This window comes from Oncorhynchus mykiss, chromosome 6, assembly GCF_057628025.1.
Source record: "Oncorhynchus mykiss isolate SJ-2025 chromosome 6, ASM5762802v1, whole genome shotgun sequence".
NCBI lineage: Eukaryota > Metazoa > Chordata > Actinopteri > Salmoniformes > Salmonidae > Oncorhynchus > Oncorhynchus mykiss.
This window is the reverse complement of record NC_143027.1, coordinates 404,622-419,700: the sequence shown is the minus strand read 5'-3', so window position 1 is coordinate 419,700 and position 15,079 is coordinate 404,622. Positions and strand designations below refer to the sequence as shown.

At 45.2% G+C, this 15,079-nt stretch overlaps 1 protein-coding gene across 9 annotated transcripts in view; it reads right to left on the bottom strand.

Annotated features, from left to right (window-relative positions):
- The window catches only part of LOC110525129 (electrogenic sodium bicarbonate cotransporter 1), a 375,195-nt gene that overhangs the window by 55,533 nt on the left and 304,583 nt on the right, over nucleotides 1-15,079 (bottom strand). For 8 of the 9 annotated variants that reach the window (XM_036979187.2, XM_090239263.1, XM_090239262.1 and 5 more), the window contains 3 exons: nucleotides 3,875-4,036; nucleotides 1,848-2,026; nucleotides 56-128 (listed from right to left, as the gene is read on the bottom strand). In XM_036979187.2, coding sequence (XP_036835082.1) covers nucleotides 56-128; nucleotides 1,848-2,026; nucleotides 3,875-4,036 — 414 coding nt within the window. Of the gene's footprint in view, nucleotides 1-55; nucleotides 129-1,843; nucleotides 2,027-3,874; nucleotides 4,037-15,079 lie in introns of those variants that run through there. The other variant, XM_090239264.1, reaches the window with a different exon arrangement.

Below are 15,079 nucleotides of genomic sequence, written 5' to 3'. Positions count from 1 at the left end.
ACAGTAGTCTACAGTACAGCCTACAGTATACAGTATACAGTAGGTAGGTACATACCTTGAGGATGGGAGACATAAAGACAGACAGCCCCGTCAGAATGAATACACACACACCAGTGACTCTCTGCTCCCTAGGGAAAACATACACATAGCTTTGGTTATGCACACAAACACACACACACAGTAACCAATAGAGATTTCATCTATATTTTTCGTAGCTGTTGATTTACCACCAAAAAACCTATGCCGGCATTAAGACCGCACTCAACGGTCTTAGGGCCATAAGGAAACAAGAAAACGCTCACCCAGAGGCAGCCTTAATGCAGGACAACTGAAATCCATTTTACCTCATTTCTACCTGCATGTCACCTGTGTAACTAAGAGGGAAAAAAACTCTAGACCACCTTTCCACACACAGAGACGCATACAAACCTCTCCCTCGCCCTCCATTTGGCAAATCAAGCATACAACCATAGTCCCTGTGCCCAAGAAGACCAAGGTAACCTGTCTTAATGACTACCGCCTGCAGCACTCACATCTGTAGACATGAAATGCATTGAAAGGCTGGTCATGGCTCACATCAACACCATTGTCCCAGACACTCTGGAACAACTGCCCATACCACCCCTAGAGATCCACAGATGATGCAAACTCTACTGCCCTCCACATTGCCGTCACCCACCTGGACAAAAGGACAATCTGTGTGAGAACACTGTTCATTGACTACAGCTCAGCATTTAACACCATAGTGCCCTCCAAGCTCAACTCTAAACTAAGGACCCTGGGATTAAACACCTACCTCTGTAACTGGATCCTAGACTTCTTGATGGGCCGGCCCCAGGTGGTGAGGGTAGGTAACAACATATCCTCCACACTGACTCTCCACACGGGCCCCCCACCCCTGCTTAGTCTCCTCCTGTATTCCCTGTTCACCCACGATTGCTTGGCAGCGCACGACTCCAACACCATCATTAAGTTTGCAGAAGACACGGTGGTGGTAGGCATCACCGGTGACCATGAGACAGCCTACAGGGAGGAGGTCAGAGACCTGGCAGTGTGGTGCCAGGACAACAAGCTCTCCTTCAATTTCAGAAAGCTAAAGGAGTTGATCATGGACTTCAGGAAAAGGAGGGCCAAGCATGCCCCAATCCACATCGATAGGCTGTAGTGGTGCGGATTGAGAGCTTCAAGTTCCTCTGTGTCCACATAACTAAAGAATTATCATAGTCCAAACACACCAACACAGTCATGAAGAGGGCATGACAATGCCCCTTCCCCCTCAGGAGGATGAAAAGATTTGGCGTCTACAGCTGCACCATTCAGAGCATCTTGACCAGTTGCATCACTGCTTGGTATGGCAACTGCTAGGCATCCGACCATAAAGTGCTACAGAGGATGGTGCATACAGCCCAGTACATCACTGGGCTAAGCTTCCTGCCATCCAGGACCTATATACTAGGCAGTGTCAGAAGAAGGCCCTAAAGACTCTCAAAGACTAGAGCCACCCAAGTCATAGTCTGTTCTTTCTGCTACCGCACACCAAGCGGTACCGATGAACTAAGTCTGAAACTAACAGGACGCTGAACAGATTCTACCCCCAAGACTGATAAATAGTTAACCAATAGCAGCTACCTGGAATATCAGCATTGACACCCTATGCACTAACTATTTAAATTAACACTGCTGTTACCGTTTATTATCTGTCCTGTTGTCTAGTCGATTTACACCTACCTGTATGTACATATCTACCTCAATTACCTAGTACCCTTGCACATCGACACAGTACTAGTCTACACCTGTTGTATACGACTCATGTGACAAATCAAATTTGATTTTGTCATCATGCTCACCTCACTCCCAAGAACTTGGGCATTTCTCCAGGGGCGGATGTCTCTGTCTCCATCTTCAGACTGTCTATGTGAGCGATTGAGATGACCGTCGCCGCCACGTACCATGGCAACCCCATGAAGGAACATACAATCATCAGAACTGCAACCCAGAACAGGTCCAGGTGGTAGCCTGCGCCTTTCTGTTAAGAGGACAGCAGACGTTAAAACACAAACACACGGAGACCCTGGGATGTCCTACCTTCAGACTATTGATCTACTGCCCTGTCCTACCCTTAGACTATTGAGACCCTGTCCTACCTTCAGACTATTGAGAACCTGCCCTATAAAACCTTCAGACTATTGAGACCCTGCCCTATAAAACCTTCAGACTATTGAGACCCTGTCCTATAAAACCTTCAGACTATTGAGACCCTGTCCTACCTTCAGACTATTGAGACCCTGTCCTACCTTCAGACTATTGAGACCCTACCCTGTCCAACCTTCAGACTATTGAGACCCTGCCCTATAAAACCTTCAGACTATTGAGACCCTACCCTGTCCAACCTTCAGACTATTGAGACCCTGCCCTATAAAACCTTCAGACTATTGAGACCCTGCCCTATAAAACCTTCAGACTATTGAGACCCTGTCCTACCTTCAGACTATTGAGACCCTGCCCTATAAAACCTTCAGACTATTGAGACCCTGTCCTATAAAACCTTCAGACTATTGAGACCCTGTCCTATAAAACCTTCAGACTATTGAGACCCTGCCCTATAAAACCTTCAGACTATTGAGACCCTGTCCTGTCCTACCTTCAGACTATTGAGACCCTGTCCTATAAAACCTTCAGACTATTGAGACCCTGCCCTATAAAACCTTCAGACTATTGAGACCCTGTCCTGTCCTACCTTCAGACTATTGAGACCCTGCCCTATAAAACCTTCCGACTATTGAGACCCTGCCCTATAAAACCTTCAGACTATTGAGACCCTGTCCTATAAAACCTTCAGACTATTGAGACCCTGTCCTGTCCTACCTTCAGACTATTGAGACCCTGTCCTGTCCTACCTTCAGACTATTGAGACCCTGCCCTATAAAACCTTCCGACTATTGAGACCCTGCCCTATAAAACCTTCAGACTATTGAGACCCTGTCCTATAAAACCTTCAGACTATTGAGACCCTGTCCTGTCCTACCTTCAGACTATTGAGACCCTGTCCTACCTTCAGAATATTGAGACCCTGCCATATAAAACCTTCAGACTATTGAGACCCTGGCCTACCTTCAGACTATTGAGACCCTGCCCTATAAAACCTTCAGACTATTGAGACCCTGTCCTATAAAACCTTCAGACTATTGAGACCCTGCCCTATAAAACCTTCAGACTATTGAGACCCTGCCCTATAAAACCTTCAGACTATTGAGACCCTGCCCTATAAAACCTTCAGACTATTGAGACCCTGTCCTCTCCTACCTTCAGACTATTGAGACCCTGCCATATAAAACCTTCAGACTATTGAGACCCTGTCCTGTTCTACCTTCAGACTATTGAGACCCTGCCCTCTCCTACCTTCAGACTATTGAGACCCTGCCCTCTCCTACCTTCAGACTATTGAGACCCTGTCCTATAAAACCTTCAGACTATTGAGACCCTGTCCTCTCCTACCTTCAGACTATTGAGACCCTGCCCTCTCCTACCTTCAGACTATTGAGACCCTGCACTATAAAACCTTCAGACTATTGAGACCCTGCCATATAAAACCTTCAGACTATTGAGACCCTGTCCTGTCCTACCTTCCGACTATTGAGACCCTGCCCTATAAAACCGTCAGACTATTGAGACCCTGCCATATAAAACCTTCAGACTATTGAGACCCTGTCCTACCTTCAGACTATTGAGACCCTGTCCTGTCCTACCTTCAGACTATTGAGACCCTGCCCTATAAAACCTTCAGACTATTGAGACCATGTCCTATAAAACCTTCAGACTATTGAGACCCTGTCCTGTCCTACCTTCAGACTATTGAAACCCTGCCCTTTCCAACCTTCAGCATGTGCTCCTTCCTGTTGACGATGACAGCGGTTATCTGCTGGTCCATGAAGAGTAGGATTGTGACCAGCAGGGCAGGCACCGCTGACACCACGTACACCCACCAAGGATTGCCTCCGAACGGGGGAACAAACCAGCCACGGTTGGGGCTCGTTGGCTGGAGGGGGAGGAACAGAGAGCAGGGCTTACAAAAACACACATCGACAAGCAAACAGCACACATCGACAAGCAAACAACACACAGACAAGCAAACAACACACAGACAAGCAAACAACACACATAGACAAGCAAACAACACACATAGACAAGCAAACAACACACATAGACAAGCAAACAACACACATCGACAAACAAACAACACACATCAACAAGCAAACAACACACATCGACAAGCAAACAACACACATCGACAAGCAAACAACACACAGACAAGCAAACAACACACATAGACAAGCAAACAACACACATAGACAAGCAAACAACACACATAGACAAGCAAACAACACACATAGACAAGCAAACAACACACATCGACAAGCAAACAGCACACATCGACAAGCAAACAACACACAGACAAGCAAACAACACACAGACAAGCAAACAACACACATAGACAAGCAAACAACACACATCAACAAACAAACAACACACATCGACAAGCAAACAACACACATCGACAAACAAACAACACACATCGACAAGCAAACAACACACATCGACAAACAAACAACACACATCGACAAATAAACAACACACATCGACAAGCAAACAACACACATCGACAAGCAAACAACACACATCGACAAGCAAACAACACACATAGACAAGCAAACAACACACATCGAAAAGCAAACAACACACATCGACAAGCAAACAACACACATCGAAAAGCAAACAACACACATCGAAAAGCAAACAACACACACCGACAAGCAAACAACACACATCGAAAAGCAAACAACACACATCAAAAAGCAAACAACATACATTGACAGGCAAACAACACACATCGACAAGCAAACAACATACAAGTAATAACACACATAGACAATAACACACATGGACAATAACACACATAGACAAGTAGAACACATAGACAAGTAACACACATAGACAAATAGAACACATAGACAAGTAACACACATAGACAAGTAGAACATATCAATAAGTAATAACACACATAGACAAGTAATAAGTAATAACACACATAGACAATAACACACATAGACAAGTAACACACATAGACAATAACACACATAGACAATAATACACATCAACAAGTAATACCACATCAACAAGCAATAACACATCAAAAGTTATAACACACATAGACAAGTAGAACACATAGACAAGTAACACACATAGACAAGTGACACACATCAACAAGTTATAAGTTATGAAAGTATTCAGACCCCAGGACTTTTTCAAGTCAAATCCAATTTTATTTGCCACATGCACCGAAAACAACAGGTGTAGTAGACCTTACAGTGAAATGCTTACTTAGAAGCCCTTAACCAACAATTCAGTTTTAAGAACAATAAGTGTTAAGTAAAAATAAAAAATGGATAACGAAAAGATAAAAATAACAAATAGCAGCAGTAAAATAACAATATCGGGGCTTTATACAGGGGGTACCGGTACAGAGTCAATGTGCGGGGCACAGGTTTGTTGAGGTAATTGGTGGGGGCACAATGCAAAGTCTGGGTAGCCATTTGATTAGCTGTTCAGAAGTTTTATGGCTTGGGGGTAGAGGCAGTTGGACCTAGACCTGGTGCTCCAGTACCACTTGCCATGCGGTAGCAGAGAGAACAGTCTATGAATAAGGTGGCTGGAGTCTTTGATAATTTTTAGGGCCTTCCTCTGGCACCGCCTGGTATAGAGGTCCTGGATGGCAGGAAGCTTGGCCCCAGTGATGTACTGGGCTGTACGGACTACCCTCTGTAGTGCCTTGCGGTCGGAGGCCAAACAGTTGCCATACTAGGCAGTAATGCAACCAGTCAGGATGCTCTCAATGGTGCAGCTGTAGAACTTTTTGGGGATCTCAGGACCCATGCCAAATCTTTTCAGTTTCCTGGGGGGGAATAGGCTTTGTTGTGCCCTCTTCACGACTGTCTTGGTGGGTTTGGACCATGATAGTTTGTTGGTGATGCGGACACCACCTATTTTTCTTGTAGTCCACAGTCATCTCCTTTGTCTTGATCAGGTTGAAGGAGAGGTTGTTATCCTGGCACCACATGGCCAGGTCTCTGACCTCCTCCCTATAGGCTGTCTCATGCCTACCACTGTTGTGTCGTTGGCAAATTTAATGATGGAGTTGTGCATGGCCATGCAGTCATGTGTGAACCGGGAGTACAGGAGGGGACTAAGCATTCCACACTGAGGGGCCCCCGTGTTGAGAGTAAGAGAGGCAGATGTGTTGTTACCTACCCTTACCACCTGGGGTGGTCTGTCAGGAAGTCCAGGATCCAGTTGCGGAGACAGGCATTTAGTCCCAGTGTCCTTAGCTTAGTAATGAGCTTTGAGGGCACTATGGTGTTGAACGCTGAGCTGTAGTCAATGAATAGCATTCTCACGTAGGTGTTCCCTTTGTCCAGGTGAGAAAGGGCAGTGTGGAGTGCAATAGAGATTGCAACATCTGTGGATCTGTTGGGGAGGTATGCAAATTGGAGTGGGTCTCGGGTTTCTGGGATAATGGTGTTGATGTGAGCCATGACCATTCTTTGAAAGCACTTCATGGCTACAGATGTGAGTGCTACAGGTCAGTAGACATTTAGGCAGGGACTATGGTGGTCTGCTTGAAACATGTTTGTATTACTGACTCAGTCAGGGACAGGTTGAACATGTCAGTGAAGACAATTGAAAAGTAGCGTTAGTTTCCTCTCGTCCTCTATTGAAAACCGATAGACCCGTCTTCAATTTGATTGATTATTAATGTTTAAAAATACCTAAAGTTGTATTACAAAAGTAGTTTGAAATGTTTTGGCAAAGTTTACAGGAAAATTTTGAGATATTTTGTAGTGATGTTGTGCAATTTGGAAGCTGTTTTGTTCTGGATCAAACGCGTCAAATAAATGGAAATTTTGGATATATATGGACGGAATTAATCGAACAAAAGGACCAATTGTGATGTTTATGGGACATATTGGAGTGCCAACAAAAGAAGCTCGTCAAAGGTAAGGCATGTTTTATATTTTATTTCTGTGTTTTGTGTAGCGCCTGCAGGGTTGAAATATGCTACTCTCTTTGTTTACTATTGTGCTATCATCAGATAATAGATTCGTATGCTTTCGCCGAAAAGCCTTTTTAAAATTTGACATGTTGGCTGGATTCACAACAAGTGTAGCTTTAATTTAGTATCTTATATGTGCTGCATTTTCCCTGGCCTTTGGCCAAGTATACCATTTTTTTTAACCTTTATTTAACTAGGCAAGTCAGTTAAGAACAAATTCTTATTTTCAATGACGGCCTAGGAACAGTGGGTTAACTGCCTGTTCAGGGGCAGAACGACAGATTTGTACCTTGTCAGCTCGGGGGTTTAAACTTGCAACCTTCCGGTTACTAGTCCAACGCTCTAACCACTAGGCTACCCTGGCGCCCCGTAAGAAGTTTTTAAAGGTCTTACTGACATCGGCTGCGTAGAACGTGATCACACAGTCGTCCGGAACAGCTGATGCTCTCATGCATGCTTCAGTGTTGCTTGCCACAAAGCGAGCATAGAAGTTATTTAGCTCGTCTGATAGGCTCGTGTCTCTGGGCAGCTTGCGGCTGTGCTTCCCTTTGTAGTCTCTAATATTTTGCAAGCCCTGCCACATCCGACGAGCCTTGGAGCCAGTGTAGTACAATTCAATCTTAGTCCTTTATTGAGGCTTTGCCTGTTTGATGGTTCGTCTGAGGGCATAGCGGGATTTCTTATAAGAGTTCAGGTTAGAGTCCCGGCAGCTCTACCCTTTAGCGCAGTGCGGGTGTTGCCTGTAATCCATGGCTTCTGTTTGGGGTATGTAAGTACGGTCACTGTGGGGACGACATCATCAATGCACTTATTGATGAAGCCAGTGACTGATGTGGTGGCCTCCTCAATGCCATTGGAAGAATCCCGGAACATATTTCAGTCTGTGCTAGCAAAACAGTCATGTAGCTTAGGATCTGCTTCATCTGACCACGTCTTTATTGACAAAGTCACTGGTGCTTCCTGCTTTAGTTTTTGCTTGTAAGCAGGAATGAGGAGGATGGAATTATGGTCAGATTTGCCAAAATGGAGGGCAAGGGAGGGCTTTGTACGCATCTCTGTGTGTGGAGTAAAGGTGGTCAATAATTGTTTTCCTCTGTAGAGGTAATAGACAGCTATGAGAAATATAGATGAAAACTTTCTTGGTAAATAGTGTTGTCTACAGCTTATCATGAGACACTCTACCTCAAGCGAGCAAAACCTTGAGACTTCCTTAAAACTTGTTGGGGATAGGGGGCAGTATTTTCACTTTGGATGAATTGCGTGCCCATAATGAACTGCATCCTACTCTGTCCTAGATTGCTAATATATGCATATTATTAGTACTATTGGATAGAAAACACTCTGAACTTTCTAAAACTGTTTGAATTATGTCTGTGAGTATAACAGAACTCATAGGGCAGGCAATCTTCCAAACAGGAAGTGAAATTCTGAAAGCGGGTCTAATTTTAAGTCATCGCCTCTTCACTTCCAAATAAGATATGGATCTGTTAGTACTTCCTACGCCTTCCACTAGATGTCCTCATTCAGTAGAACGTGGAATGGAGCCTCTGGTGTGAACTTTGACCAAATGGGAGGGGAATGTCCTGGCAGAATGCAATTTCCCTGCTGCGCATTTGTCTGTTGTTATCACCATCGTTCCATTTGGCAGCAGATGAAAACGTATGCTCCGGTTGGAACGTTATTGGATATATATGAAAATAACATCCTGAAGATTGGTTCTCTACTTAGTTTGACCAGTTTATTCGACCTGGAATATATATTTTTTAAGTTTTCGTCCGAGTTCTCCTGGACCAGCAGTCAGCTTTTGGGCACGTGAGCTGAAAGTGCTAGCATGTGCAGCTAATTGGACACAAGTATTGGACTTATGGAACAAAACAATGATTGATTGTGGAACTAGGACTCCTTGCACTGCATTCTGATGAAAGATCATCAAAGGTAAGAGAATATTTATGATGTCTTCACAAGGTTTTCACACACTGTTGCTGGTATTTTGGCCCATTCCTCCATGCAGATCTCCTCTAGAGCAGTGATGTTTTGGGGCTGTTGCTGGGCAACACGGACTTTCAACTGATTCCAAAGATTTTCTATGGGGTTGAGATCTGGAGACTGGCTAGGCCACTCCAGGACATTAAAATGCTTCTTACGAAGCCACTCCTTCGTTGCCCGAGCGGTGTGTTTGGGATCATTGTCATGCTGAAAGACCCAGCCACGTTTCATCTTCAATGCCCTTGCTGATGGAAGGAGGTTTTCACTCAAAATCTCACGATACATGGCCCCATTCATTATTTCCTTTACACGGATCAGTCGTCCTGGTCCCTTTGCAGAAAAACAGCCCCAAAGCATGATGTTTCCACCCCCATGCTTCACAGTAGATATGGTGTTCTTTGGATGCAAATCGGCATTCTTTGTCCTCCAAACACGACGAGTTGAGTTTTTACCAAAAATTTATATTTTGGTTTCATCTGACCATATGACAATCTCCCAATCTTCTTCTGGATCATCCAAATGCTCTCTAGCAAACTTCAGACGGGCCTGGACATGTACTGGCTTAAGCAGGGGGACACGTCTGGCACTGCAGGATGAGTCCCTGGCGGCGTAGTGTGTTACTGATGGTAGGCTTTGTTACTTTGGTCCCAGCTCTCTGCAGGTCATTCACTAGGTCCCCCGTGTGGTTCTGTGATTTTTGCTCACCGTTCTTGTGATCATTTTGACCCCACGGGGTGAGATCTTGCGTGGAGCCCCAGACCGAGGGAGATTATCAGTGGTATTCTATGTCCATTTCCTAATAATTGCTCCCACAGTTGATTTCTTCAAACCAAGCTGCTTACCTATTGCAGATTCAGTCTTCCCAGCCTGGTGCAGGTCTACAATTTTGTTTCTGGTGTCCTTTGACAGCTCTTTGGTCTCTGCCATAGTGGAGTTTGTAGTGTGACTGTTTGAGGTTGTGGACAAGTGTCTTTTATACTGATAACAAGTTCAAACAGGTGCCATTGATACAGGAGGACGGAGAAGCCTCTTAAAGAAGTTACAGGTCTGTGAGAGCCAGAAATCTTGCTTGTTTGTAGGTGACCAAATACTTATTTTCCACCATAATTTGCAAATAAATTCAGTTATGCATTAGGGGGCGCTATTAACATTTTTGGATGAAAAACGTTCCCGTTTTAAACAAGATATTTTGTCACGTAAAGATGCTCGACTATGAATATAATTGACAGCTTTGGAAAGAAGACACTCTGACGTTTCCAAAACTGCAAAGATATTGTCTGTGAGTGAGACAGAACTGATGTTACAGGCGAAACCCAGATAAAAATCCAACCCGGAAGTTGGAAATATATTTATTTCATTTCATTTGCGATTTTCATGAATAGGAAAAGTTACTAGGGGTATTTATGTCCGCTGCGTTATGCTAATTCGTTTGAGGCTATGATTACGATCCCGGATCCGGGATTGCTCGTCGCAAGAGGGTTTTAACAAAAGGCTAAGCTTGTGTTTGAATATATTTATTTCATTTCATTTTCGATTTTCATGAATAGGAAACGTTGCGTTATGGTAATGAGCTTGAGGCTATGATTACGCTCCCGGATACGGGATTGCTCGACGCTAGAGGTTAACAACCCGGCAGTCCTACAATCTAAACTGGATGCCCTCAATCTCACAAATTAAGGAAAGAACCCACCAAGTACAACCCTAAATCCGTAAACATGGGCACCCTCATAGATATTATCCTGACCAACTTGCCCTCCAAATACACCTCTGCTGTTTTCAATCAGGATCTCAGCGATCACTGCCTCATTGCCTGCATCCGCTATTGGTCCATGGTCAAACGACCACCCCTCATCACTGTCAATCGCTCCCTAAATCACTTCTGCGAGCAGGCCTTTCTAATCGACCTGGCCCGGGAATCCTGGAAGGATATTAACCTCATCCTGTCAGTGGAGGATGCCTGGTCGTTCATTAAAATGAATTTTCTCACCATCTTAAATAAGCATGCCCCTTTCAAAAAAATGTGAACTAAGAACAGAACCCTTGTTTCACTCCAGAACTGACTGGACTCGACCAGCACAAAAACATCCTGCGGCGGACTGCACTAGCATCGAATAGTCCCAGCGATATGAAACTTTTCAGGGAAGTCAGGAACCAATACACACAGTCAGTCAGAAAAGCAAAGATTAGCTTTTTCAAACAGAAATTTGCATCCTGTAGCTCTAGCTCAAAAAAGTTTTAGGACACTGAAGTCCATGGAGAATAAGAGCACCTCCTCCTGTGATGACCCTCCCACTCTGACTGCCGTATTCTCTCTCTTTGCTCTTGTTTGCTTATTAGGATGCCGGTGGGCGGAGCCGGAAGGGTCGTCAGCAACATGGGAAACACCTGGGCCTGGGTGTGTCCCAGGATAAATAGACCTCTTCCACATTCGTTGGTGGACTCTCTCCATACCTTTCTTCGCATATCTTTTATATATTTTTCTTTTCCAAAAACTCAACTTCAAAACACTCTCCTGCAACCCGCATCACCAATTTAAAAAAAAGTATTTACCTCAAATCTGAAATCCACAATAGAAGCTAACCAGAAGCTTAACAGAAGCTAACCAGAAGCTAAACAGAAGCTAACCAGAAGCTAGCCAGTTTACTGGCTAATGTTAGTATTCAGCTAATCACGGTTTGTGGTCATCAGCTATCCTTTAGCTCGAAAATTTATCGGCAGTTTTGTACAACGCGACTCAGACCAGAACATACCGGCCCTATTTTTCTCTCCATATCCCCGGATTTCAACCGCAAGCTCTGGACATTTACACCTGGATCTCGCAGCTAGCTAGCTGCTATCCGTGTGACTATTGGCTTACGTCGATCCCGGAGCAAACATCAATTATTCCGGAGCTTGCCAGCTGAAGAGTTGGGCTACAATCACCTATCCGGACCCGTTTTGCTGCCAATGCGGAGCCCCACCGGGCCTTCACGACTGGACTACCGACGTTATCTGCCCGAGGGAGAGATCCAACTGGCCCCTCCATCGCGACGTTACCTGAACGCCCATCTGCGGCCCGCTAATCGTTAGCTGTCTTATCGGCTGCTATCTGAATAGGTCTATCGGACAATATTTCTTGGGTCACTATAACTATATCTATTTTGCCAATTGGATTGATCCCCTCTACCACACGGAACCCCACTAATCTACCCACGGAAACGCACAAGGTGGCTAAAAACAGACCTCCATCCTATGCTAGCTTGCTACCGATGGCCCGGCTAGCTGTCTGAATCGCCGTGACCCCAACCAACCTCACTACTAACTGGACCCTTATGATCACTCGACTAAGCATGCCTCTCCTTAATGTTCAGAAGCTAGTTAGCTTATTTACTGGCTAATCGTTGGTACTCAGCTGACCACAGTTTGTGGTCATCGGCTATCCTTTGGCTCGAGAATCTATCGGCAGTTTTGTACGGCGCGGTGCAGCGCAGCGCGGCTCGGAGCGGAACATATCGGACCAATTTTTCTCTCCATGTCCCTGGATTTCGGCCGCTGGCTCTGGACGTCCATGCCTGGATCTCGCAGCTAGCTAGCTGCTATCCGTGTGACTATCGGTGTGTGTGACACATCCTACCTTACCTTTGTCTGTACATTATACCTTGATGCTATTTTATCGCCCCCAGAAACCTCCTTTTACTCTCTGTTCCAGACGTTCTAAACAACCAATTCTTATTGCTTTTAGCCGCACCCTTATTCTACTCCTACTCTGTTCATCTGGCGATGTAGAGGTGAATCCAGGCCCTGCAGTGCCTAGCTCCACTCCTATTCCCCAGGCGCTCTCTTTTGACGACTTCTGTAACCGTAATAGCCTTGGTTTCATGCATGTTAACATTAGAAGCCTCCTCCCTAAGTTTGTTCTATTCACTGCTTTAGCACACTCTGCCAACCCGGATGTTCTAGCTGTGTCTGAATCCTGGCTTAGGAAGACCACCAAAAATTCAGACATTTTAATTCCACACTACAACATTTTCAGACAAGATAGAACTGCCAAAGGGGGCGGTGTTGCAATCTACTGCAAAGATAGCCTGCAGAGTTCTGTCCTAATATCCAGGTCTGTACCCAAACAATTTGAACTTCTACTTTTAAAAATCCACCTCTCTAAAAACAAGTCTCTCACCGTTGCCGCCTGCTATAGACCACCCTCTGCCCCCAGCTGTGCTCTGGACACCATATGTGAACTGATTACCCCCCCTATCTTCAGAGCTTGTGCTGCTAGGCGACCTAAATTGGAACATGCTTAACACCCCAGCCATCCTACAATCTAAACTTGATGCCCTCAACCTCACACAAATTATCAATGAACCTACCAGGTACCTCCCCAAAGCCTTAAACACGGGCACCCTCATAGATATCATCCTAACCAACTTGCCCTCTAAATACACCTCTGCTGTTTTCAACCAAGATCTCAGCGACCACTGCCTCATTGCCTGCATCCGTAATGGGTCAGCGGTCAAACGACCTCCACTCATCACTGTAAAACGCTCCCTGAAACACTTCAGCGAGCAGGCCTTTCTAATCGACCTGGCCGGTGTATCCTGGAAGGATATTGATCTCATCCCGTCAGTAGAGGATGCCTGGATATTTTTTTTAAATGCCTTCCTAACCATCTTAAATAAACATGCCCCATTCAAGAAATTTAGAACCAGGAATAGATATAGCCCTTGGTTCTCCCCAGACCTGAATGCCCTTAACCAACAAAAAAACATCCTATGGCGTTCTGCATTAGCATCGAACAGCCCCCGTGATATGCAGCTGTTCAGGGAAGCTAGAAACCATTATACACAGGCAGTTAGAAAAGCCAAGGCTAGCTTTTTCAAGCAGAAATTTGCTTCCTGCAACACTAACTCAAAAAAGTTCTGGGACACTGTAAAGTCCATGGAGAATAAGAATCCCTCCTCCCAGCTGCCCACTGCACTGAAGATAGGAAACACTGTCACCACTGATAAATCCACCATAATTGAGAATTTCAATAAGCATTTTTCTACAGCTGGCCATGCTTTCCACCTGGCTACTCCTACCCCGGTCAACAGCACTGCACCCCCCACAACAACTCGCCCAAGCCTTCCCCATTTCTCCTTCTCCCAAATCTGCTCAGCTGATGTTCTGAATGAGCTGCAAAATCTGGACCCCTACAAATCAGCCGGGCTAGACAATCTGGACCCTTTCTTTCTAAAATGCCAAAATTGTTGCCAACCTCTCTTTCGTGTCGTCTGAGATTCCCAACGATTGGAAAGCAGCTGCGGTCATCCCCCTCTTCAAAGGGGGTGACACTCTTGACCCAAACTGCTACAAACCTATATCTATCCTAACATGCCTTTCTAAGGTCTTCGAAAGCCAAGTCAACAAACAGATTACCGACCATTTCGAATCTCACCATACCTTCTCTGCTATGCAATCTGGTTTCAGAGCTGGTCATGGGTGCACCTCAGCCACGCTCAAGGTCCTAAATGATATCTTAACCGCCATCGATAAGAAACATTACTGTGCAGCCGTATTCATTGATCTGGCCAAGGCTTTCGACTCTGTCAATCACCACATCCTCATCGGCAGACTCGACAGCCTTGGTTTCTCAAATGATTGCCTCGCCTGGTTCACCAACTACTTCTCTGATAGAGTTCAGTGTGTCAAATCGGAGGGTCTGCTGTCCGGACCTCTGGCAGTCTCTATGGGGGTGCCACAGGGTTCAATTCTTGGACCGACTCTCTTCTCTGTATACATCAATGAGGTCGCTCTTGCTGCTGGTGAGTCTCTGATCCACCTCTACGCAGACGACACCATTCTGTATACTTCCGGCCCTTCTTTGGACACTGTGTTAACAACCCTCCAGGCAAGCTTCAATGCCATACAACTCTCCTTCCGTGGCCTCCAATTGCTCTTAAATACAAGTAAAACTAAATGCATGCTCTTCAACCGATCGCTACCTGTACCTACCCGCCTGTCCAACAT